Below are 27,391 nucleotides of genomic sequence, written 5' to 3'. Positions count from 1 at the left end.
TTTGGTCGAGGAGACTTAGCTACCTTTAGATTTTTCAGGTTCTCAAGCACCCTCTCTTTAGTAATAGCTGTTCTGCCATCATCCCTGCTAGTATCCCCTGCCAACCTTTGGCCAGCTCTCTCATGCTTCTGCAATTCCCTTTACCAAATTTACTCATGCAAAAGTTAGAAAAGACAGTATTGCCAATTATAAACCCTAAAATTTGGGTCCATTACATCGATGATAACATTGTTATAGTAAAATGTGGCTGGTGTTAGAACATAAAATGTAGAAATCTACAGCACGTTACAGGCCCTTCAGCCCACAATATTGTGCCAGCCATGTAACCTACTCGAGAGACTGCCTAGAATTTCCCTAGCGCTTAGCCCTCTATTTTACTATACTCCATCTAAGAAGCTCTTCAAAGATCCTATTGTATCCGCCTCCACCACTGTTGCCGGCAGCCCAACCACGCTCTCACAACTCTCTGCGTAAAAAACATACCCCTGATACCTCCTCCATACCTACTTCCAAGCACCTTAAAACTGTGCCCTCTCATGTTAGCCATTTTAGCCCTGGGGAAAAGCCTCTGACTATCCACATGATCAATGCCTCTCATCAACTTAAACAACTCTTTCAGGTCACCTCTCATTCTCTGTCGCTCCAAGGAAAAAAGGCTGCTCAGTCAACCTATTATCATAAGGCATGCACCCCAATCCAGACAACATCTTTGTAAATCTCCTCTGCACCCTTTCTATAGATTCCACACCGCTCCTATAGTGAGGCGACCAGAACTGAGCACAGTACTCCAAGTGGGGTCTGACCAGGGTCCTATATAGCTGCAACATTACCTCTCGGCTCCTAAACTCAATCCCACGATTGATGAAGACCAATGCACAGTATGCTTTCTTAACCACAGAGTCAACCTGTGCAGCAGCCTTGTGACCGAGGCCAGAGAGTGATAGTTGATGGTTGCCTCTTTCAGTGGAGACCTGTGATGAGTGGAGTGCTGCAAGGGATTGGTGTTGGGTGCATTGTTGTTTGTTATCTATATTAATGATCTGGAGGATAATGTGGTAAACTGGATCAGCAAATTTGCAAATGACACTAAGATTGGGGGAGGGGGGTTGGTATTAGATAGTGAGGAAAGTTATCATGGCCTGAAGAGGGATTTGCTGAAATAATGGCTGGAAAGTGGCAGGTGGAACTTAATGCAGACAAGTGCGAGGTGTTGCATTTTGGTAGGACCAACTTGGGTAGGTCTTATGCAGTGAATGGTAGGGCACTGAGGAGTGTGGTAGAGCAAAGGGATCTGGGAATGCAGGTCCACAATTTGTTGAAGGTCATCACAGGCCAATAGAGTAGTAAAGAAAGCATTTGGCACACTGGCTATCATAAATCAATGTATTGAGTACAGGAGATGAGATGTAATTTGTTGAATTTGTATAAGATGTAGGTGAGGCCTAATTTGGGGTATTGTGTGCAGTTTTGGTCAACTACCTGTAGGAAAGATGGAAACAAGGTTAAGAGTACAGGGAAAATTTACAAAGATGTTGCTGGGTCTGGAGGACCAGTGTTAAAAGGAAAAATTGAATAGCTTAGGACTTTATTCCTTAAAATGTAGTAGAATGAGAGGAGATTTGATGGAGGATACAAAATGATGAGGGATATAGATAGGGTAAATGAAAGCAGGCTTTTTCCACTGAGACAATGGAATGACATTGTCATGGGATGACAACCAAAGATCATGGGTTAAGGGTGAAAGGTGAAAAGTTTAAGGGGAACATGAGGAGAAACTTTTCACTCAGAGGGTCATGAGAGTCTGGAATGAGCAGCCAGCACAAGTGGTGCATGCCAGCTCGATTTCAATGTTTAAGAAAAGTTTGGATAGGTACATGGATGGTAGGGTATGGAGGACTCTGGTCATGGTGCAGACCAGCAGATGCTAAAGAACAAGGCTCTGGAGATACAAACAACAAGGTGCTGGCCAGAGGAGGCTGAGGAGCAGGCATATGATTGCTTCAAGTCAGTAGACTGGGCCATATTCACTGACTCATCACAGGATCTGAACAAATGCACTTCATGAGTACAGTCATAGACATCCCCACAAAATCTTCCCAAACTAGAAGCCCTGGAATAATATCAGATCATTATTCTGCTGAGGGTCAATTAAGTGGCATTCATGTCTGGTAACCAAATTAAACACAAGAGGTCCAGGTATGATCTCTGGAAAGCCATCTCACATGTGAAGTGGAAATTCTGTACCAAACTTGAATCACTGAAGGAGGCTCGACACTGTGACAGGACTTGAATGCTATAACTGTTGTGTATTTAATATTTCAATAATATTTGAGTATTCTCATAAATATATTGCTTCATTAAGCATTCTTTGTTGTTTATATAATTGTTATATGTAAAAATACATGAATTACATGCATCATGACAGTACCATGTGATATGTGTGCATCTCACTTAATGTAAAAGACAAAGTTAGACTCACATCTTTTGGCCCTCATTTTCTTTCGAATTAGTTTAATGCTTTGAAATAAAAAAGCAAACAGTGGTGACAAAGTATTTTTTAAATGAACCCAAGATGACTATCCTCCTGCTGAAGTGGAGTAAGACATCTAAGCAAAAAAAAAGCTCATCGAGGAACAGTCTAGTAAAAAAACAGTGCAGCATGTGTAGAGACATTCATATTTAAAAAAGAGAGTAATCAGAAGAATTCATGGGTTCATAAACAGTGACTACCAGTTGATAAAAATCACAAAAAAACGAAAGAGCAGAAGTGGCTGGTCTCATCAGAAAGATAGATGTGTTTGATTGCAAAGTGAGTAATTGGCTCATGTATGCTATAAGACGATAAGATATAGGAGGAGAAGTAGGCAATTTGGCCCATAAACTCTGCTTTGCCATTCAATCATAGGCTGATTCAATTCTTCCAGTCACCCCCACTCCCCTGCCTTCTCCCCATACCCTTTGATGCCCTGGCTAATCAAGAACCTATCTATCTCTGCCTTAAATACACCCAATGACTTGGCCTCCATGGCCGCTCGTGGCAACAAATTCCACAGATTTACCACCCTCTGACTAAAGTAATTTCTCTGCATCTCAGTTCTAAAAGGACGAACTTCAGTCCTGAAGAGATGCCCTCTTGTCCTAGAATCTCCTACCATGGGAAATAGCTTTTCCATATCTAATCTGCTCAGGCCTTTTAACATTCGGAATGTTTCTATGAGATCTCCCCTCATTCTTCTGAACTCCAGGGAATACAGCCCAAGAGCTGCCAGACGTTCTTCATACGGTAACCTTTTCATTCCTGGAATCAATCTCATGAATCTTTTCTGAAGCCTCTCCAATGTCACTACATCCGTTCTAAAATAAGGAGTCCAAAACTGCACACAATACTCTGTGTGGTCTCACAAGTACCTTATAGAGCCTCGACATCACATCCCTGTTCTTAAGAGGGGTGATTGATAAGTTCATGGCCTACAGTAGAAGGAGTCAATTTTAGAAAACCTAGCACATTTATTTTTCAGCATCATCTCCTCCTACGTTTAGAGACTTAGTCCAACGGTCGTGGAGCATATGGATCTTGGACCTCTAGAAAGTGTCCACAGCAGGGGTGATTGGTAAGTTCGTGGAAGGAGATGACTTATAGAGCTTTCATTACATGCACACACAGTTCAACTCTTTGAGTGATTATGTGGAAAGTTTGAAGTTAATAACTCATCTCCTTCTACCTTAGACCCGCGAACTTATCAGACACTCCTGATCAGTTATTAAGTGTCTGCATTAATCACTCAGAGTTGAACTGCATGTGCATGTAACGAGAGCTGTATAACTAATCTCCTTCTACCCTAGGCCACGAACTTATCAATCACCCATGCTGTGGACACTTTCTGGAGGTCCAAGATCCATATGCTCCATGACCGCTGGACTAAGTGTGTAAATGTAGGGTAAATGTAGGAGGGAACTATACTGAAAAAATAAATGTGCTAGGTTTTCTAAAATAGACTCCTTCTACCTTAGGCCACAAACTTATCAATCACCCTCATATATTCTATACCTCTAGAAACGAATGCCAACATTGCATTTGCCTTCTTCACAACTGGCTCAATCTGGAGGTTAATCTTTAGGGTATCTTGCACAAGGACTCCTGAGTCCCTTTGCATCTCTGCATTTTGGATTCTCTCCCCATCTAAGTAATAGGTCTACCCGTTTATTTCTTCCACCGAAGTGCATGACCATACACTTTCCAACATTGTATTTCATTTGCCACTTCTTTGCCCATCCCCCTAAACTATCTAAGTCTGTCTGCAGGCTGTTTGTTTCCTCAACACTACTCGCTCCTCCACCTACCTTTGTATAATTGGCAAATTTAGCCACAAATCCATTACTACCGTAGTACAAATCATTGACATACATCGTAAGAAGCAGCAGTCCCAACACCAACTCCTGTGGAACTCACTGGTAACCCACAGCCAGCCAGAATAGGATCCCTTTATTCCCACTCTGTTTTCTGCTGACCAGCTAGTGCTCCACCCACACTAGTAAATTCCCTGTAATTCCATAGGCTCTTATCTTGGCTAAGCAGCCTCATGTACAGCATCTTGTCAAAGGCCTTCTGAAAATCCAAGTACAGGACATCTACTGCATCTCCTTTGTTAACCCTGCTTGTAATTTCCTCAAAGAATTGCAGTAGGTTTGTCAAGCAGGATTTTCTTTTCAGGAAACCATGCTGGCTTTCACCTATCTTGTCATGTGCCTTCAGGTATTCCGTAATCTCATCCCTAACAATTGATTCCAACAACTTCCCAACCACTGATGTCAGGCTAACAGGTCTATAGTTTCCTTTCTGCTGCCTCCCACCCATCTTAAGTAGCAGAGTAACATTTGCAAATCAAACAGTATATAGCATCCTGGTCAGACCCCACTTGGAGTACTGTGCTCAGTTCCAGCCACCTCACTAAAGGACGGATGTGGAAACTATAGAAAGGGCGCATAGGAGATTTACAAGGATGTTGCCTGGATTGAGGAGCATGCCTATATGTACTAAGCAAATTGAACACTATTTTGATGCAAATAGAATAGTCAATGAGAAACAAGTACCAATTTTGCTGAGTGCATTGGATTTAAAGGCATGCAATTAGCTTTTAAGCTTAACTGGTCTAACCAAAGCAACTGAAGTGAGCTTTGCTGATTTAGAACTGAAACCATTATTTATTGCAGAACACTTCCGGTTTCGTAAGTACAATCAAAGGGAGGGGGAGTCCATTTCACCATACGTGGTTAGAAACATAAAAACATAGAAAACCAGCACAACACAAGCCCTTTGGCCCACAATGTGTGCTTACCTTAGAAATTACCTAGGGTTACCCATAGCCCTCTATTTTCCTAAGCTCCAAGAGTCTCTTAAAAGACCATATTGTATCCACCTCCAGCAGCGTCGCTAGCAGCCTATTCCACACACTCACCACTCTCTGTGTAAAAAACTTACTGCTGACATTTCCTCTGTACCTACTTTCAAGCACCTTAAAACTGTGCCCTTTCATGCCAGCCATTTCAACCCTGGGAAAAAGCCTCTGACTATCCACATGATCAATGCCTCTCATCATCTTATACACCTCTTTCAGATCACCTCTCACCTGAAAAGGCTGAGTTTACTCAATCTATTCTCATAAGGCATGCTCCCCAATCCAGGCAACACCCTTTCTATGGCTTCCACATCCTTTCTGTACTGAGGTGACCAGAACTGAGCACAGTACTCCAAGTGGGGTCTGACCAGGATCCTATAGAGCTGTAACATTACCTCTTGGCTCTTAAACTCAATCGCACGGTTAATGAAAGCCAATGCAGCATATGCCTTCTTAACCACAGAGTCAACCTGTGCAGCAGCTTTGAGTATCCAATGGACTCGGACCCCAAGATCCCTCTGATCCTCCACACTGCCAAGAGTCTTACCATTAAAACTATATTCTGCTATCATACTTGACCTACCAAAATGAACCACCTCACACTTACCTGGGTTGAACTCCATCTGCCACTTCTCAGCCCAGTTTTGCATCCTATTGATGTCCCGCTATAACCTCTGACAGCCCTCCACGCTATCCACAACACACCAAACCTTTGTGTCATCAGCAAATTTACTAACCTATCCCTCCACTTCCTCATCCAGGTTATTTATAAAAATCACCAAGAGTAGGGATCCCAGAACAGATCCCTGAGGCACACCACTGGTTACCAACCTCCTTGCAGAATATAACCAATCTACAAGCACTCTTTGCCTTCTATGGGCAAGCCAGTTCTGGATCCACAAAGCAATGTCCCCTTGGATCCCATGCCTCCTTACTTTCTCAATAAGCTTTGCAATGGGAACCTTATCAAATGCCTTGGTGAAATCTATATACACTACATCTACTACTCTACCTTCATCAACGTATTTAGTCACATCCTCAAAAAATTCAATCAGGCTCTTCAGGCATGACCTGCCTTTGACAAATCCATTCTGACTATTCCTAATCATATTACACCTCTCCAAATGTTCATAAATCCTGTCTCTCAGGATCTTCTCCATCAACTTACCAACCACTGAAGTAAGACTCACTATTCTATAATTTTCTGGGCTATCCCTACTTCTTGAATAAGGGAACAACATCTGCAATCCTCCAATCCTCCAGAACCTCTCCAAATCCCCATTGAAGATGCAAAGCTCATTGCCAGAGGCTCAGCAATCTCCTCCATGCCTCCCACAGTAGCCTGGGGGTACTTTCTTTCTTTTTTTTTCTTCAAATTTAACTGAAGGATCAAAAACAACACTTCTAATTTTTTCTAAGCTCAAACAAGAGATAGTTTGAGAAAACCACTGAAATATAGTTGGAGGATTAATTTCTTTCCAATTCAATAAAATAGATCTTCTAGCCATTAATGTAACAAATGCAATCATTCGTCGAGATGAAGAGGATAAATGACTATTATCCACCATTGGTAAACCAAAAATTGCAGTAATAGGATGCGGTTGGAAACCTGGGGTACTTTCTTAATGTATATATGGTCAAGCTTTTCAATCCACTGTAAATCATCCCTACAATTGCCAAGATCCTTTTCCATAGTGAATGCTGAAGCAAAGTATTCATTAAGTACCTCTGCTATCTCCTCCGGTTACATACACACTTTTCCACAGTCACAATTGATTGGACCTATTCTCCTACGTCTTATTCTCGTGCTCCTCACATACTTGTAGAAAGCCTTGGGGTTTTCTTTAATCTTGTCCGCCAAGATCTGCTCATGGTACTTCTGGCTCTCCTAATTTCTTTCTTAAGCTCCTTTCTGCTAGACTTATAATCTTCTAGATCTCTATCATTACCTAGTTTTTTGAACCTTTCGTAATCTTTTGTTTTCTTCTTCATTAGATTTTCTGCAGCCTTTGTACACCACGGTTCCTGTACCCTACCATCCTTTCCCTGTCTCATAGGAATGTATCTATGCAGAACGCCATGCAAATATCCCCTAACATTTGCCACATTTCCCTGAGAACAGCTGTTCCCAATTTGTGCTTCCAAGTTCCTGCCTGATAGCTTCATATTTCCCTTGACTCCAACTAAATGCTTTCCTAACTTATTTGTTTCTATCCCTTTCCAAGGCTATAGTAAAGGAGATAGAATTGTGATCACTATCTCGAAAATGCTCTCCCATTGAGAGACCTGACCCATGACCAGGTTTATTTCCCAATACTGGATCAAGTACAGCCTCACCTCTTGTAGGCTTATTTACAAAGTGTACATATTGCGTCAGGAAAGCTTCCTGAACACACCTAACAAACTGTTATTATCACACCTTTCCAGAATCTGTCTCCTTATCCGTTCAATGTCCTTGTTACTATTCGGTGGTCTATAAAAACATCCAGTAGAGTTATTGACCCCTTCCGTTTCTAACTTCCACCCATAGAGACTCCGTTGACAATCCCTTCATAACCTCCTCATTTTCTGCAGCCGTGACACTATCTCTGATCAGCAGTGCCATGCCCCCACCTCTTTTGTCTCCCTCCCTGTCCTTTCTGAAACATCTAAAACCTAGCACTCTAAGTAACATTTCCTGTCCCTGAGTCATCCAAGTCACTGTAATGGCCACAACATCATAGCTCCAAGTACTGATCCACGCTTGAAGCTCATCCGCTTTGTTCATAATACTCCTTGCATTAAAATAGACACATCTCAAACCACTGGTCTGAGTGTTTCCCTTCTCTATTACCTGGCTATCCTCCCTCTCGCACTGTCTACAAGCTTTCTCTATTTGTGAGCTAACTGCCTCTTCCTCCATCTCTTCAGTTTGGTTCCCAACCCCCAGCAATCCTCATTTAAACTCTCCCCAATAGCCTTAACAAACCTCCCCACCAGGATATTGGGCCCCCTGGGATTCAAGTGCAACTAGTCCTTTTTGTACTTTTTTGTACCAAAAGAGGTCCCAATGGTCAAGAAATCTGAATCCCTGCCCATGCTCCAATCCCTCAGACACTCATTATTCTATACTACCTGTTCTGACTTTCCCTCGCTCGTGGCACCAGGAGTAATCCAGAGATTACCAGAGAGGTCCTGCACTTCAGCCTCCTTCCTAACTGCCTAAACTTACCGTGCAGGACCTCTACCCCTCTCCTGTCTATGTCATTGGTACCAGTATTTACAATGACCTCTAGCTGCTCACCTCCCCTTCAAGAATATTCTGCAACTGCTCAGAGACATCTTGGACCCTAGCGCATCCTGCCACAGAATCTCCTATCTGTCTCCCTAATTATAGAGTCCCCCATGATTATTACTCCGTCTTGACTTCGCCCTATAGGTCATTACCCTCAGCAGTATCCAAAGGGGTATACCTGTTGCTGAGGGGAATGGCCTCTGGGGGACCCTGCACTGACTTCTTTCTCCCTTTACCTCTCCCGGTGTTCATCCATCTACTCCCCGAATTTGGCACTCTAGATGTAACCGCCTGCTCAAAAGTGTTATCTATCAATTGGTCTGCTTTCTGGATGATCCTTAATTCCTCCCTACATCCACTCTATCCAGACCTTTCAATACTCAATAGGTTGCAATGAGATCTCCATTCATTCTTCTAAACTCCAGTGAGCAAAGGCCAAAGCTATCAAATGCCCCTTTCATTCCTGGAATCATTCTCGTGAACCTCCTCCAGACCCTCTCCAATGCCAGCACATCTTTTCTTAGAAAAGGGGCCCATAACTGCTCACAATATTATAATAACAGAGATGAGAAGTAATTTCTGTAGTCAGAGGGTAGTGAATCTGTGGATTTCATTGCCATGAGCTGCTGTGTAGGCCAAGTCATTGAGTATATTTAAAGCAGAGATTGATAGGCTCTTGATTAGTCAGAGTGTGAAAGTTTACGGGGGAAGGCAAGAGAATCATGAAATGGTGGAACAGACTCAATGGGCTGAATGGCCTAATTCTGCTCCTATGTCTTAATGTCTTTTGGTTTTATTATCTTCATTATTTATGTTTTTTTCTTTATGTACTTGCATAGTTTGTTATATATTTTTTTCACAATAGTTGTTGCCCGCTTTGTTGCATGTGGTCTTTCATGATTCTATTGTATTTTCTGTACTTACCTTGATTACCTGAAAGAAAATAAATCTCAGGGCTGTTAATGGTGACATATATGCAATCTGATAATAAATCCACTTTTAACTCACTGGAATTCAGAAGAATGAGGGGAGTCCTCATCAAAATCCACCGAATGTTGAAAGTTTTTGATGGAATGGATGTGGAAAGGCTGTGTCCTGTGGTGGGAGAGTCTGAGACCAGAGGACACAGTCTCAGAATAGAAGGATGTTCATTTAGAACACAAATAAGGAGGAATTTCTTTAGCCAGAGAATGGTGACTCTGTGAAACTCACTGCCACAGTGGATATGGAGACCAAATCATTGAGTATATTTAAGGCAGAGGTTGATAGATTCTTGATTAGTCAGGACATGACTAAAACAATAGGGTCTTTTAAGAGCCTCTCAGATAGGTACATGGAGCTTAGAAAAATAGAGGGCCATGCACTAGGAAAATTCAAGGCAGCTTCTACACTAGGTTCCATAGTCGGCACAACATTGTGGGCCAAAGGGCCTGTAATTTGCTGTAAATTTCTGTTTTATGTTCTATGAACGGATATGGGAAGAAGGCAGGAGATTGGGGCTGAAAGGTAAAATGGATCAAACATGATGAAATGGCTGAGCAGACTTGACAGGCTCAATGGCCTAATTCTATTCCTACACGAAAAAAATCTGCAGATGCTGGAAATCCAAGTGACACACACACAAAGTGCATTTTGTGTGTATTAATTCTGCTCCTATATCATTTGTCACTTTTCTGTCAACTAACCACAATATCTAAATTGTTCTGAGGTCAAAAGCCTTCTACTGTTCAACTATCTGCTAAACTTTGCAACCAGTGGCATCTAGATTGTTGAATAAATATTTGGTCCCACATTTTACAATGATGCGAAATATCCTAGAGAGGTACAGAAGATGTTTCCAAAACTGGTCCAAAACTGATTCGAGAAACTGGGATTAACCTTTTCAGTGCAAAAAAAACTGAGAACATATTTGATGAAAGGTGAACAGATGATGAGGGGTTTAAATGTGATAGATAGAAGCTGTCTTATTAAGATTTTTCAGTACATTGCCTGCATCATTTATACTGTAGGGTAATTGACAGGGGATGTGCTGATAAACTTTTCCTTATGCAAATAAAGTGTGATCATTTAGAATTCACTGCCTGTAAAGTTTGTGCAAATCACAGTTATGGAAGAGGACTTATATTAGGTACCTGAGAGAATGCACTGAACAGATACTCCTGCAAGGAGTACGAGGAGTCAACACAGACTCAACAGCTGCTTCAATCATTCTTCGATTCTTTGATAGTATCAAATTATTTGTCAAGAAATATTAACAAATCCAAACTTAGGGTTGGATTGACTGGATTTCTGATTCTCACTAACTGAAGGACAAAGACCATACCTGAAGTTTGCCAACCATTTCTTCAAACAATCTCCGAGCTTCTGGGCTGCCTGGCTCCTCAAAGTAATCAGTTATCCCAATGTGCACCACAATAGATTTTAAACTGCGACAGACACCTTGTAAAGGAAAATAAAAAATGATTATGATGAGACAAAATTTTAATCCAAAGGGTCAGCATGGAAGCAGGCTCTTCAGTGCACTGTACTTGTATTAACCATAATGTCTACAATACAAATCCCATCTAGAACATAGAACATAGAAATTCACAGCACATTACAGGCTCTTCAGCCCACAATGTTGTGCCAACCATGTAAACGACTCGACATGACTGCCTAGAATTTCCCTAGCATGTCGCCCTCTATTTTGCTAAGCTCCATGTACCTATCTAAGAGGCTCTTAAAAGGCCCTATTGTACCTGCTTCCATCTCTGCCACCGGCAATTTATTCCACACACCAACCACACTCTGTGAAAACCTTACCCCTGACATCCCCTTGGTACCTATTTCCAAGCACCTTAAAACTATGCCCCCTTGTGTTAGCTATTTCAGCCCTGGGCAAAAACCTCTGGCTATCCACACAATCCACGCCTCTCATCATCTTATTAGGTCATCTCTCATCCTCCGTCGCTTCAAGGAGAAAAAGCCAAGTACACTCAACCAATGACACAGACAGGACATTTTGGGCCAGGACTGTCCTGATGAAGGGTCTTGGCCCGAAATGTCAACAGTGCTTCTCCTTATAGATGCTGCCTGGCCTGCTGTATTCCACCAGCATTTTGTGTGTGTTGTTTGAATTTCCAGCATCTGCAGATTTCCTCGTGTTTGCACATAGACAGGAAAGGGAGGAGGTCCTGAGAGCAGACTACAGGGAGTTAGGAAGGAAGCTGAGAAGCAGGACCACAAATGTAGTCATCTTGGGATGACTGTCTGTGCCACGTGACAGTGAGAATAGGAATAGAGTGAGGTGGAGGATAAATGCATGGCTGAGGGATTGCAGCGGGGGGCAGGGATTCAGATTTCTGAATCATTGAGACCTCTTTTGGGGCAGGAGTGATCTGTACAAAAAAGACAGGTTGCACTTGAAGCCCAGGGGGACAAATATCTTGACGGGGAGGTTTGTTAAGGCTATTGAGAGAGTTTAACCTAGGATTGCAGGGAGGTGGGAACCAAATTGAAGAGATGGAGAAAGAGGCAGTCGGCTCACAAATAGAGAAAACTTGAAGACAGTGTGAGAGGGACGATAGGCAGGTGATAGAGAAGGGACGTGCTCAGACTGATGGATTAAAATCTGTCTATTTTAATGTAAGGAGTATTTTGAACAAAGGGGATGAGCTTAGAGTGTGGATCAGTACTTGAAGCTATAATGTTGTGGCCATTACAGAGACTTGGATGGCTCAGGAGCAGCAATGGTTACTTTGAGTGCCAGGCTTCAGATGTTTCAGAAAGGTCAGAGAAGGAGGCAAAAGAGGTGCGGGCATCAGAGATAGTCTCACGGCTGCAGAAAATGAGGAAGGCATTTGAAGGATTGTCTACGGAGTCTCTGTGGGTGGAAGTTAGGAACAGGAAGAGGTCAATAACTCTACTGGGTGTTTTTTATAGACCACCCAATAGTAAAAGGGACATCGAGGAGTAGATAGGGAAACAGATTCTGGAAAGGTGTAATAATAACATGGTGGGAGATTTTAATTTCCCAAATATCGATTGGCGTGTCCCTAGAGCAATGGGTTTAGATGGGGTGGAGTTTGTCAGGTGTGTTCAAGAAAGTTACTTGACATAATATGTAGATAAGCTTACAAGAGGAGAGGCGGTACTTGATCTGGTATTGGGAAATGAACCTGGTCATGTGTCAGGTCTCTCAGTGGGACAGCATTTTTGAGTTAGTGATCACAATTCTATCTCCTTTACCATAGCATTGGAGAGGGATAGGGACAGACAAGTCGAGAAAGCGTTTAACTGGAGTAAGGGGAAATATGAGGCTATCAGTCAGGAACTTGGAAGCATAAATTGGGAACAGATGTTCTCAGGGAAATGAAAGGAAGAAATGGCTTGGAGAATTTGTGTGGAGTTCTGCATAGGTACGTTCCAATGAGACAGGGAAAAGATGGTACAGTACTGGATCCAAGCTCCACAAAGGCTGTTGTAAAACTAGTCAAGAAGAAAAGAAAGGCTTATGAAAGATTCAAAAAACTAGGTAATGATAGGAATCTAGAAGATTATAAGGCTAGCAGGAAAGAGCTTCAGAAAGAAATTAGGAGAGCCAGAAGTGCCATGAGAAGGCCTTGGAGAACAGGACTAAGGAAAACCCCAGGGCATTCTCCAAGTATGTGAAGAGCAAGAGGATAAGATGTGAAAGAATAGGACCAATCAAGTGTGATAGTGGAAAAGTGTGTATTGAACTGAAGGAGATAGCAGAGGTACTTATAACCATATAACAATTACAGCACGGAAACAGATAATCTCAGCCCTTCTAGTCCATGCTGAACGCTTACTCTCACCTAATCCCACTGACCCGCACTCAGCCCATAACCTTCCATTCCTTTCCTGTCCATATACCTATCCAATTTTGCTTTAAATGACAATACCGAACCTGCCTCTACCACTTCTACTGGAAGCTCATTCCACACAGCTACCACTCTCTGAGCAAAGAAATTCCCCCTCATGTTACCCTTAATCTTTTGCCCCCTAAGTCTCAACTCATGTCCTTTTGTTTGAATCTTCCCTACTCTCAATGGAAAAAGCCTATCCACATCAACTCTATCTATCCCCTCATAATTTTAAATACCTCTATCAAGTCCCCCCTCAACCTTCTATGCTCCAAAGAATAAAGACCTAACTTGTTTAATCTTTCACTGTAACTTAGGTGCTGAAACCCAGGTAACATTCTAGTAAATCTTCTCTGTACTCTCTCTAATTTGTTGACATCTTTCCTATAATTCAGTGACCAGAACTGTACAAAATACTCCAAATTCGGCCTTACCAATGCCTTGTACAATTTTAACATTACATCTCAATTCCTATACTCAATGCACTGATTTATAAAGGCCAACATACCAAAAGCTTTCTTTACCACCCTATCCACATGAAATTCCACCTTCAGGGAACCATGCACCATTATTCCTAGATCACTCTGTCCTACTGCATTCCTTAGAGCCCTACCATTTACTATGTATGTCCTATTTGGATTAGTCCTACCAACATGTAGCACCTCACACTTATCAGCATTAAACTCCATCTGCCATTGCTCAGCCCACTCTTCTAACTGGCCTAAATCTCTCTGCAAACTTTGAAAACCTACTTCATTATCCACACCACCACCTACCTTAATATCATCTGCATACTTACTAATCCAATTTACTACTCCATTATCCAGATCATTAATGTATATGACAAACAACATTGGACCCAATACAGATCCCTAGGCACACCACTGGTCACCAGCCTCGAACTTGACAAACAGTAATCCACCATTACTCTCTGGCATCTCCCATCCAGCTACTGTTGAATCCATTTTACTACTTCAATATTAATACCTAATGATTGAACCTTCCTAACTAACTTTCCATGTGGAACCTTGTCAAAGGCCTTACTGAAGTCCATATAGACAACATCCACTGCTTTACCCTTGTCAACTTTTCTCGTAACCTTTACAAAAAATTCAATAAGATTTGTCAAACAAGACCTTCCATGCACAAATCCATGTTGACTGTTCCTAATCAGACCCTGTCTATCCAGATAATCATATATACCATCTCTAAGAATACTTTCCATTAATTTACCCACCACTGACATCAAACTGACAGGCTTATAATTGCTAGGTTTACTCTGAGAACACTTTTTAAACAATGGAACCACATGAGCAATACGCCAATCCTCTGGCACCATCCCCGTTTCTAATGACATTTAAAATATTTCTGTCAGAGTCCCTGCTATTTCTGCACTAACCTCCTGTCAGGACCCGGAGATTTATCCACTTTTATATGCCTTAAAAGTGCCAGTACTTCCTCCTCTTTTATCTTCATAGTTTCCATAACTTCCCTACTTGTTTCCCTTACCTTACACAACTCAATACCCTTCTCCAGTTCTATTCTTCTCCATAATTATATTGAAACTAATGGCATTGTGATCACTGGACCTGAAGTGCTCCCCAACACATACCTCCATCACCTGACCTATTTCATTCCCTAACAGAAGATCCAACACTGCCCCTTCTCTAGTTGGTACCTCTATGTATTGTTGCAAAAAACTGTCCTGCAGATATTTTACAAACTCCAAACCATCCATCCCTTTTACAGTATGGGCTTCCCTGTCAATATGTGGAAAATTAAAATCTCCCACCCTGTGCTTACTAGAAATATCACAAAAATCACAACCCTGTGCTTACTAGAAATATCTGCTATCTCCTTGCAAATTTGCTCCTCCAATTCTCGCTCTCCATTAAGTGGTCTATAATACACCCCTATAAGTGTTACTACACCTTTCCCATTCCTCAATTCCACCCAAATAGTCTCCCTGGACGAGCCCTCTAATCTATCCTGCCAGAGCACCGCTGTAATATTTTATCTGACAAGCAATGCAACACCTCCCCTTCTTGTCCCTCCAATTCTATCACACCTGAAGCAACAAAATCTTAGTTGCCAATCACACCCCTGCTGCAACCATGTTTCACTAATAGCTACATCATACTTCCAGGTATCAATCCACGCTCTAAGCTCATCCACCTTTCTTACAATGCTCCTAGCATTAAAATAAATGCATTTAAGAAATTCTCCACCTCTTCCTCTCTGTTTATCTCTAACAGTACAAAGAACTTCACTGTCTTCTTTTTCTTCCTTCTCCCATACATCTGTTCTTACACTCTGGTTCCCCTCCCCCCTCGTATCTAGTTTAAATCCACTGGAGCCTCTCTAGCAAACCTACCTGCAAGAATATTTGTCCCCCTCCAGTTCAGATGTAAAAAGTCCTGCTGGAACAGGTCCCACCTTCCCTGGAAAACTGCCCAATTATCTATAAATCTGAAGCCCTCCCTCCTGCACCATGTCTTCAGCCACGTGTTGATCTGCACTATCTTACTATTTCTATTAAACCCACCTGCACGTGGCACTGGTAGCAATCCTGAGATTGCTATCCTGGAGGTCCTGTCCTTTAACTTGGCACCTAGCTCCGTAAACTCACCTTTCAGGACCTCCTCACTCTTCCTATCCAAGTCATTGGTCCCTACATGGACCATGACATCCGGTTGCTCACCCTACCTCTTGAGAATACTGAGAGCTCGATCCGAGATATCGCGGACCCTGGCACCAGGGAGGCAACAGACCATCTGGGATTCTTGATCTCTTCCATAGAACCTCATATCTGTCCCCCTAACTATCAAATCCCCTAACACTACTGCTCTCCTCTTTTCCCTCCTTTCTTTCTGAGCTGAGTGTCCAATCTTGGTGCCAGAGACGCAACCACTGCAACTTGTCCCTGGTAGGTCATCCCCACCAACAGTATCCAAAACGGTATACTTATTGTTGATGGGTACAGCCACAGGGGTGCTCTGCTCTTCCTGTCTATTCTCCTTCCCTCTCCTGACAGTCACTCAACTACCTGTCTCCTGACTCCTAGGGGTGACTATCTCCCTGAAACTCCTGTGTATTTCTGCCTCTGCCTCCCGAATGATCTGAAGTTCATCCAGCTCCAGCTCCAGTTCCCTAACATGGTTTCTCAGGAGCTGCAGCTGGATGCACCTTTTGCAGGTGTTGTCATCAGGGACAGCTGTGCTCGCCCCGACTTCCCACGTACTGCAAACGGAGCACTCAATTGCCCTATCTGCTGCCTCCATTGCCTTCTCCTAAGCTAATTAGATTAATTTAAAGGAGCTTACCCGGCCTTACCTCACCTGGAGTGAAGCTCGTACTCAGCCTCTGCTCGCTTTTTAAATTCTCCTGCTGTCTCACTTGCCGACTTTCACGCACTTTTGCTCTTAATATACCTGTAGAAGCTCTTAGGATTATCCTTCACCTTGACTGCCAAAGCAACCTCATGTCTTCTTTTAGCCCTCCTGATTTCTTTCTTAAGTATTTTCTTGCACTTTTTATACTCCTCAAGCATCTTATTTGCTCCTTGTTGCCTATACCTGTCATACATCTCTCTCTTTCTTTATCAGAGTTGCAATATCCCTAGAAAACCAAGGTTCTTTATTCTTATTCACTTTGCCTTTAATCCTGACAGGAACATACAAACTCTGCATTCTCAAAATTTCTCCTTTGAAGGCCACCCACTTACCAATCACATCCTTGCCAGAGAACAACCTGTCCCAATCCACGCTTTTTAGATCCTTTCTCATTTCTTCAAATTTGGACTTTTTCCAGTTTAGTACCTCAACCCGAGGACCAGATCTATCTTTATCCATGACCAAGTTGAAACTAATGGTGCTATGATCAGTAGACCCAAAGTGTTTCCCTACACACACTTCAGTCACTTGTCCTAACTCGTTCCTAAAAGGAGATCTAATATTGCATCATCTCGAGTTGGTACCTCTATAAACTGATTTAGAAAACTTTTCTGAACACATTTTACAAACCCTAACCCATCTAGACCTTTAACAGTATGTGAGTCCCAATCGATATGTGGAAAATTAAAATCCCCTACTATCACAACTTTATGTTTCCTGCAGTTGTCTGCTATCTCTCTGCAGAATTGCTCCTCCAATTCTAGCTGACTATTGGGTGGTCTATAATACAACCCCATTAATGTGGTCATACCTTTCCTGTTTCTCAGCTCCACCCATATGGCCTCGGTAGACAAGCCCTCTAATCTGTCCTGCCTGAGCACTGCTGTAACATTTTCCCTGACTAGCAATGCCAACCCCCCACCCTTCATCCCTCTGCCTCTATCACATCTGAAACATCAGAACCCTGGAACATTAAGCTGCCAGTCTTGCCCCTCCTGTAGCCAAGTTTCACTAATGGCTACAATGTCATAATTCCATGTGTTAATCCATGTCCTCAGCTTGTCAGCCTTCCCCATAATACTCCTCGCATTGAAACAGACACACTTCAGAAGATTATTACTACCACACACAACCCTTCTATTTCTCAGCAGGTCGGGCAGAATCTGTTGAAATGAGCTTATTTCTGGCTCATTTCAATGGATGCTGCCTGACCTGCTGAGTTCATCCAGCTTTTGTACGTGTTGATTTGACCACAGCATCTGCAGTGTACTTTGTGTTTACCTTTCTATTTCTGACTTTGCATGAACTTTTAACATCATTTATTTTCACTCCCAATCCACTATCTGCTCTGGCACTCTGATTCCCATCCCTCAGCAAATCTAGTTTAAACCCTCCCAAATAACACTAACAAGCCTCCCTGCAAGGATATTGGTCCCCCTGTAGTTCAGGTATATACTGTCTCTCTTGCACAGGTCCCACCTGCCCCAGAAGAGGTCCCAATGATCCTGAAATCTGAAACCCTGCCCCCTACACCAGTTCCTCAGCCATGTGTTCATCCTCCAGAGTATCCTACACTTACCCTCACTGGCACGTGGCACAGGTAGCAATCCTGAGATTACTACCCGCGAGGTCCTGCTTTTTAACTTCCTACCAAGCTCTCTATACTCATCCTTCAGGACCTCCTCACTCTTTCTTCCAACTTCATTGATACTGGTGTGTACCATGACATCTGGCTGCTCACCCTCCCACTTCAGAATGCTGTGCATGCGATCAGAGACATTTCCGACCCTTGCACCCGGGAGGCAACAAACCATCCGGGAGTCTCTGTCATGACCACTGAACCTTCTGTCTGCACCTCTATCGAGTTCCCTATCACTACCGCTCTCCTCTTCTTCCCTCCTCCCTTCTGCACTGCAGAACCAGACTCAGTGCCAGAGATCTGGCTGCCGCAGCTTGTCCCAGGTAAGTCAACCCACCCCCACCCCACAGTATCCAAATTGGTATACTTGTTGTTGAGGGGAATGACCACAGGGGAGCCCTGCTCTGCCTGCACTTTCCCCTTCCCTCGCCTGACAGTAACCCAATTACCTGTGCCCTGTTCCTTTGGCGTAGCTATCTCCCTTAACCTACTATCTATAAATCCTCATTCTCCGAAATTATCTGGAGATCATCCAGCTCCTGCTCCAGTTCCCTAACGTGGTCTGTTAGGAGCTGCAGCTGGATGCACTTCTTGCAGGTATCGTTGTCAGGGACACCAGAAGTCTCCCTGACTTCACACGTCCTGCAAGAGGAGCATTCCAACATCCTGCTTGGCATTCTCTCTAAACTTATTAGTTAAAAAAGAAATCGAATGAGAAAAAAAACAACAATTTATCAGAATCTACCCTCACCTCTACCTGTTCACGTTGAAGCCATCCCACTCTGACTCAGTCCACTCCGATGACGGCTGCTTCGCTAGACGAAACTTCTTGTATGGTGAGCTAGCTGACCATCTGTCTTCAGCTCCTCTGCTCCCAATTGGTTGGCCGTTTAAAAAACTGAAAAAGCCCATGAATTGTCTCCTTCTCAAGCTCTTCCCAAAAATCTTCTGATTTTTAGTGAAGATAGGCCCAGAGCCATCAAACACTCTTCATATGACAAGGCATTCATTCTTGGAATTATTTTCGTGAAGATCCTCTGAATCCTGTCCAGTTTCAGCATATCCTTTCCAAGATAATGGGCCTAAAATTGCTCACAATACACCAATAATAGGCCTCACCATGCTTTATAAAGACTCAACATTACATGTTGCTTTTATATTCTAGTCCTCTTGAAAGGAATGCCAACATCACATTTGTCTTCCTGACTGTAGACTTAACCTACAAATTGACCTTCAGGGAATCCTGCACAAAGACTCCAAAGTCCCTTTACACCTCAGTATTTTGTATTTTCTCTTCATTTAGAAAACAGTCCACACTTTTATTTCCTTTATTACCAAAGCAAATGACCATACACTTCCTGACACCGTATTCCATCTACCATTTCTTTGCCCGTTCTCTTAATCAGTCTAAGTCCTTCTGTAGCCTCTCTACTTCCCCAAAACTATCTGCCCCTTCACCTATCTTCATATTATCTGAAAACTTTGCAACAAAGCCATCAAATGCCCAAGCTTGCTCAAAATATACTCATCAGAAATGCTCACTAATCCAGGGAGGGACATGTGACAATAGTAACTTTACTATTGTTGGCCAGAAAGAATGAGAATCTTCAAATCAGTGAATTCAAATGAATCAAGGACACTGGGAGCAGTCTTTGTTCTTGCCGTGTGCTTGGGGGATGGAGGCTGCCATTTTGTGAAGACACGCTATTCTCCATTTTGTGAGCTTGACATGCTAGACTTGATTAGTGTTTTAAAGAAGGCACAGACTCTTCAGGTAATCTGCTGGACTGGAGGTCATTCCCAAATAAGGAGTTATTTGTGAGGTGTTTAGTTGGCTATAACATGCGCATAAGGTATTTAGTGTATGAATTCACGTACTTGTTAGTTTGAACAATAAAGGTAATTGTCAGTAAATACAGATCTCTCTGTGCTTCACTCAGAATCATTGGAAGAGGTAGAAGCGGTAGCTCTCTCTCTCTCTCTCTCTCTCTCTTTTTGCAACAGAATTGGCGTCCCTGGGTGGGCTCGAGGTTAAATCTCTTGTTGAGTCAGCACAAGACTCGAGCCGGACCACGTGGGTGAGAAACAGAAATCGGGGCTGGGTAACTGGTTGGTAGTGACCAAGGATGAAGAATTTAGGGAAATCTTCAAGTCCGAAGGACTTGGATAGTTTTGATTGGAGGGAAATCCTCCAGAAGTACGTATTGGAGAAATGGCTACAACATGGGGAGTGTGCTGGACACACCAGCGGTAAAGGCGGTGAAGTGTTGTTTAGAATTGCCCGAGGGAAATTGTCGGACAAGGAATTTAAGCGATTACTGAAGCCAGTAGCAGTTGCCTGCCTCATTGAGGAATTAATAGGAAATCGGCAAAAAGCCGATGCTGAGAGAGATAAGTTAGCAGATGAAAACAAAAGAATCCGAGAGGAGTTAGAAAATGTGTGGTGAACTACGTATGCCTGTCTGGACATGCCCCTGCTGATTGCTCCTGTGGCTCCTCCCACAGACCCCTGTATAAAGGTGATCTGAGCCCTATGCTCTCTCTCAGTCTCCAGGACGTAGTATGATGGTCACTCACTCCTGGTTCCTTCTTCCAATCAATAAAAGCTGATATCTCGCCTTACGTCTCAGAGTGAGTTATTGATGGTGCATCAAAATGAAAACAGAATGCTCAGAAAGGAATTACAAATCCTCAAGGGAAATTTTACAGATTTGCAGGGACAAAGAAGTATGGATTAGGTGCATATGAATCAGTTTCAGCTGAAATGCGAGAAACTCGTTAAAGAACAGAGTAAACTGGAAAAGTAAGCTAATTTAGCCAAGAGCCAAGCAGAAGAATTAAAGAAACAGGGCAGTGATTTAAAAACAGCTATAGATGTGATACAGAAATCAGTTTCTGAAAAGAGAAGTAATACTAGTGACCATACAAAATATTTAAAACAAATACAAAAGCTGCAGGACCATCTTTCTGCACAGAGAGGAATATGTGCTTTTGGATCTGAAAGAGGGGAAGAGAGTGAATGTGTAGATATAGATTGGAATGGTTTAGCCGATGATGCGACTCGATATGGTCTTGATAAAGATGAAGCGCTTTTCCCTGAGGATCCCCCGCCCGCATACAATACTAAGGAATCACCGGTGCCAATGGCACCACTAGCCCCCCCCCCCAGTTACTATTTGAGAGGGGGGAGCTGGGGCAGGAAATCAAAACCAGAATATAACATACACTACTCCGTTTGGAGTACAGCAGCTCAGAGATATTGCCAAAGATATCAGAATTTGTGGGTTCGGAGATGATCCTTGGGAACTGTTTCAGGCCACTAATCATCAGAGAATAATACACGGTCTAGATGATGCCAAAGAAAGAAAATTAATTATGATATGTTTACATCCAAACATACACTCGGCTTTGCCAAATATACAACAACAAGGTGGGGGCACAAATGAGTAATTAAAGACGGCAATATTGACAGTCATGGGTATTAACAGAGGCGATCCTGTAGAGGCGCTAGCCAAATGTTACCAGAGGAGAGGTGAACAACCTACTGCGTTTGCGTCCCGTTTATGGACGGTGTTCCAAGGAGTATATGGAACAACAGTAGATCGAGACCATTTAGGACCAGAGCTCTTAAATAGATGGTTAAGGACATCGGTGGCTCACTGTACCGATGAATCTAAAAAGGTAATAGACATGTTTGATCCCACTGACCCTACACATAATGAGGCATGGACACTGAGGAAAATGAGTAGAGCATGGGAAAAGGAGACACAAAGGCCAAATAAACCCGCTAATGGGAAATTGCTGTCTGTTGGAGGTAAAGAAACTGCCTGGAGAAATGAGGGTAGGGGACCCACTCCAAATATCACCCCACCATACTATCAAGGGACTAGGAAAACCAGAGAAAATGAAACAGTGTCAAGAACAGGGAGACTTGGAGGTGGAGTGTTTAAATGCTATAATTGTGGTCGAGAGGGACACATCAAGAGAGAATGTCCAAACCTGGGAGGTGGGAGAGTAGGGCAAGGAGGTGTGACCTTGGAGGGGCCAGACAGAACAAGCCCACAAAACAATGTGGTGGAGACATCGCCATCTGGGGGATTGTACCCCGAGCTTCAATGATGGTGTCAGGCCTCACCAACATGGGTGTGTGACACAAGGTGGGACGAAACTGGAAGACCTCTAGTAAATGGTAGGGTCAGAGGCTGCCCTGTTACCTTTTTATGGGACACTGGAGGATCCTGAACCACTGTCAACACCACTAACGTAACTAATGCAAACTGGGAAATACAAGGTAAAATTATCTTAAGTGGATTTACAGGTCATTCACAAATGGGACACGTGAGTGCACCCTTAGAAGTTAGAATAGGAGACATAGCATTAGAACATTCCATAGTGCTATTTGAATTACCCCGGGAGCAGGAACATATACTGGGGAGTGATTACATGGCCAAAGCGGGACTTTGTTTTGATCCAGTTAACTCTATGATTTGGCAAATGCCAACCGATATGAATGATACATGTCACAGACAAATTCCAGTAGGTGAATATCAGGATAGAATCTGCACCATGGGGGAAATGTGGATAAAACCAGAAGAGATGAGCAATGATCACATGGTACAGCAAATCATTACACAAAACTTAAGGGCATTTGCATGGTATAAGCATGACTGCAGAAAGATGATTGGCAGTGTGTGCATACAAGGTCCAGACCCCAAACCACGGAAGCAATATGGATTTCCAAAGAAAGCTGAGGAAGATGTGGATAAGGTAATGCAGAGTTTGGTACAACAAGGGGTACTGAGGCCAGTAGCCTCAACTAATAACTCACCCATATGGCCAGTGAGGAAACCCGATGGTAGTTGGAGATTGACAATAGACTATCGAGAGCTGAATAAAGTAACCCCTTTAACAGCCCCAACTGTAGCAACTAACCCAGAAACAGTAGTCAAACAGAATGAAAAAGTGCAATGGTTTACAGTTTTAGACATAAACAATGGATTTTGGTCTATTCCATTAGAAAGAGAGTGTCAATACAAGTTTGCATTTACCTTTCAGGGACAGCAATATACATAGACTGCCCTACCACAGGGGTTCCATAATTCCCCATCTATATTTCACCAGCAGTTAAAGGAAGGCTTAGAGGTTCTCAATGCCTGAATGCTTGGTCCAATATGTAGATGATTTACTCCTGCAGACGGAAACTAAGCAGGAACATTATCAGCTATTGACAGAACAGTTGCAATTATTGCGTGCATTGGGACTAAAGATAAAACCTAAAAAAGCACAGGTGATGAAACAAGAAGTTCGTTATTTGGGAATGACCTTGACACCGGGAAAAAGAGAAATTGATAAACGAAGAGTAGAGTCGGTTATGAAACTGCCTATTCCTCAAGATGTGAAAGGGCTGAGGTCCTTTCTGGGGCTAATAGGCTACTGTGGGGATCACATTGATGGATTTCCCACTAAGGCAGCTCCTTTAATGGGGTTACTGAAAAAGAATGTGGCACGGGAATGGAAATCAGAACACATGCAGGCCATCACAGACCTGAAGCAAGTGCTGGCCATGGCGTCTGCTTTGAAAACCCCAAATCCGAATGAACCATTCTCATCGGAGGTGGCTACAACTGATACCACCCTCTCAGTAGTCCTATTACAGGAGACGCATGGGAAGTTAAGACCAATAGCGTATGCATCACGCATGTTCTCACCAGTAGAACAGGGGTATACTGTATGTGAAAAACACTTGTCAGCAGTTTTCTGGGCAGTACAACATTTCAACTATATAGTGGGCCTTACGATATTGACAGAACATACCCCCATACAATTACTGTTAGATGGAAGGATTAAAGATGGCTCAGTAAGCCAAAACAGAATCGCCAGGTGGACATTGCTGTTGCAAGGGAGAAATATAACTGTAAAACGAGTAAGTGCCACCACTATGTTAGCTGACAACCTGGTGTATCAAGGTGGTGAACATGAATGTCAGGTTCTGATAGCAAATGACCCCAAGGGACCATATGTATCAAAACAAACAGGAGAGAGTAGAGACAAATCAGACAAAATAATGTTCGAGACCAAAGACACAAAGGAGAAGGGAAAACCCTATTTTAAAATTTTTGTGGATGGCTCCTGTTACGTACTCGTGACACATGACAGTGGAGCCCTTGTCATGTGGCTGGGGTTGAAGCTGTACTGGACTTGAGGTGATGGTCTTGTGATGGTGGAATGACGTCATTTTCCCGCCAGTAGAGATCATGTGACGGGTTTTTTTTACAGGTTATAAAAGGTAGACCCCACCCTGTGAGGAGGGGCAGTTGGTGCCTGGATTTGCCAAGTTGACTTCATGCCACTGCGTGTTTGAAGTGATGACGCAGTTTAGTTGAAGGATGAAGTTTTTATTTAATGCCTAAAGTTTAAAAGGTTAATGCCAACAGGTTCCTTATGATTCTGTTAGTTCGAGGGAATTAGAGGAGAGTGAAGATTCAAGGTTAAAGATCGAGGAGAATCGCTTTCTACGGTGAAACGGGGGCGACCTTTGTTTGATCCTTATTTGGAAGGATTTCGTTGACTATCTTCGTGTTAATCCCTGGGTTTACCAGAAAGGATTGAGGATAGTGAGGAAGGAAAGGTCAGTGCCTTTAAGCCGTTCTGTTTCGTAAATTCTTCGTGGGAATTTCGAAGTCGGGGATCGAAGCAAACGACGTGAGAGAGGACCTAAATCGTCCTGTAAAGTCTCTCCTTTTAAAATGGACTGTGAGCATATCGAACTTTTGGCAATATCACTTTAAAGAACTGTTTTGGAATATCACTTAAAGAACTGTTTTGGAATATCACTTTAAGAACTGTTTGAACAGCCGTTCAGCAGCTGTTTCCGGTTACGGTAGTGTTTGTTTACTTTTGGGGGGTTTGTTTTCTGTGTTTAATAAACGTGTTGTTTGTTATAAGAAACCCTTGCCGAACTCATATATTTATTGTTGCCTGAATACGTAACACTCCTCATCAGTACAGGATGGTGAGAGGAGAACTGGGTGTGGCGTTTATGTAGAGGATGAACAGGGACAGGAAAGGTATAGTATAGCTTTAAAGCTACCCAAAACCATGAGCGCACAAGCAGTAGAATTGGCAGCTGTAGCATACGTGGTTAGCATCCAGAATATTTTCCACTTGGATCAGTCATACACTCTGATAGTACGTATGTTTGTAACAGCCTTACAGAACATTTGCCTCTGTGGGAAGCAAGAGGGTTTGTTTCAGCTGATGGAAAACCCCTCCCATCTGCTGCTCTGCTGCAATATATATTTGAAGAAGCAAAGGGGAAAGAATACGGAGTTGTAAAGGTGAAAGCTCACTCTAAATTGTCCCCTGAGGGGAATAAGAAGACTGATGAGTTGGCAAAGCAAGGTGCTTTAAATGGGCAGGAATGGCAACCACAGATTGGGGAGATGGGAAGGCAGAAGGAACGACAGATTAAAGTTATGGATTTATCTGAGGAGCAGAAGAAGGATAAAGAATTAAAAAAAATAATAAGAGTAAGGTCAGAAATGTATGAAGAATACAAGAGTGTATATGTTAAAGATGGAGTAGTCCTATATGAAGGAAAGTTTGTGGTTCCAGAGTTAGGAAGAAATCAGATGATCCACTGGTACCATGATTTATGGGGACACCTGGGAGCTGAAAGAACCCTGGAAAAAATCAAGGAGGTGTGTTGGTGGCCTAGGATGAAGGAGGATGTGGAACACTATGTCAAGAATTGTTTGATTTGTGCACAATATAATCCTGACGGAAATGTAAAGAAAGGAGCCCTCCGACATAACCAGACCAGTGGAAGGACCTTGGACTAATTTGCAGATAGACTATGTTGGACCCTTGCCACCAACCACAGGAGGGTGCAAGTATATCCTTGTAGTAGTAGATACTTTCACCAAATGGGTGGAAGCTTTCCCAACTAAGACTAACACAGCCAAAGCTACTGCAAAAATCTTATTGGAAAGGGTTTTTACTTGTTGGGGATTACCTCGGAGTATAGAGTCAGATAGAGGCACACATTTTACAGCCCAGATAATGCAAGATGCCATGGCACTTTTAGGAATTAAGCAGAGATTTCATCTACCCTATAGATCACAGTCTAGTGGAATTGTGGAAAGAATGAACTGAACTTTAAAAAATATGATGGCCAAAATGGTACAACAACATTGAACAACATGGCAAGCAGTTCTGTTTTATGTGTTGATGGTAATAAGGAATCTTCAACAGGTTACACCCCTTATAAAATCATGACTGGAAGAAACATGAAAGGGTTAGAGGAGTTGTTAGGGTTAGATTTGTCAGAACCTGAAAAGTGTGTACAGCAGTTGGTAGAGACAGTGAAAGAGGCCAATTATGTGGCACCTCATCAAATAGGAAAGAAGAAGCAGCAGAGTAAAGCCTACTTTGACTCAAAAGTCAGTCCCATAGAATTAAGCCCAGGACAAAGAGTGATGATTAGAATACACCAACCCACTTCATTTTTAAATCCAAGGTTTGCAGGGCCCTATGAAATCATAGACAAAGCAAGTCCATCAGTATACAGGGTGCTAACTTCTCTAGATAAAAGTGGATGGTACCACATCAACCAGTTGAAATTGGTGGTGGAGAAACAGGAAAATTATCATCATCGACATTTAACAATTGATGTACATGATAGTCCCAATTTTGGAGACTTCACAATTGATGTACACAATAGTTCTGATTTGGAAGATCTGAATTTGGAACAATTATTCCAAGAAGATGGCAAAAGATCTGACCAAGGAGGAGTTTTCCATTTTCTCAGTTTGAAATGTATAAAT

General features: G+C 42.7%; 1 protein-coding gene across 4 annotated transcripts in view; it reads right to left on the bottom strand.

Moving 5' to 3' along the window:
• The window catches only part of fbxo41 (F-box protein 41), a 519,821-nt gene that overhangs the window by 102,230 nt on the left and 390,200 nt on the right, over positions 1–27,391 (bottom strand). For all 4 annotated transcript variants that reach the window (XM_059965939.1, XM_059965936.1, XM_059965938.1 and 1 more), the window contains exon 12: positions 10,994–11,109. In XM_059965939.1, coding sequence (XP_059821922.1) covers positions 10,994–11,109 — 116 coding nt within the window. The remainder of the gene's footprint in view (positions 1–10,993; positions 11,110–27,391) is intronic.

This window comes from Hypanus sabinus, chromosome 3 (genome assembly GCF_030144855.1).
Source record: "Hypanus sabinus isolate sHypSab1 chromosome 3, sHypSab1.hap1, whole genome shotgun sequence".
Lineage (NCBI taxonomy): Eukaryota > Metazoa > Chordata > Chondrichthyes > Myliobatiformes > Dasyatidae > Hypanus > Hypanus sabinus.
The sequence above is the reverse complement of the archived record's forward strand: the minus strand, read 5'-3'. Positions and strand labels throughout refer to the sequence as shown.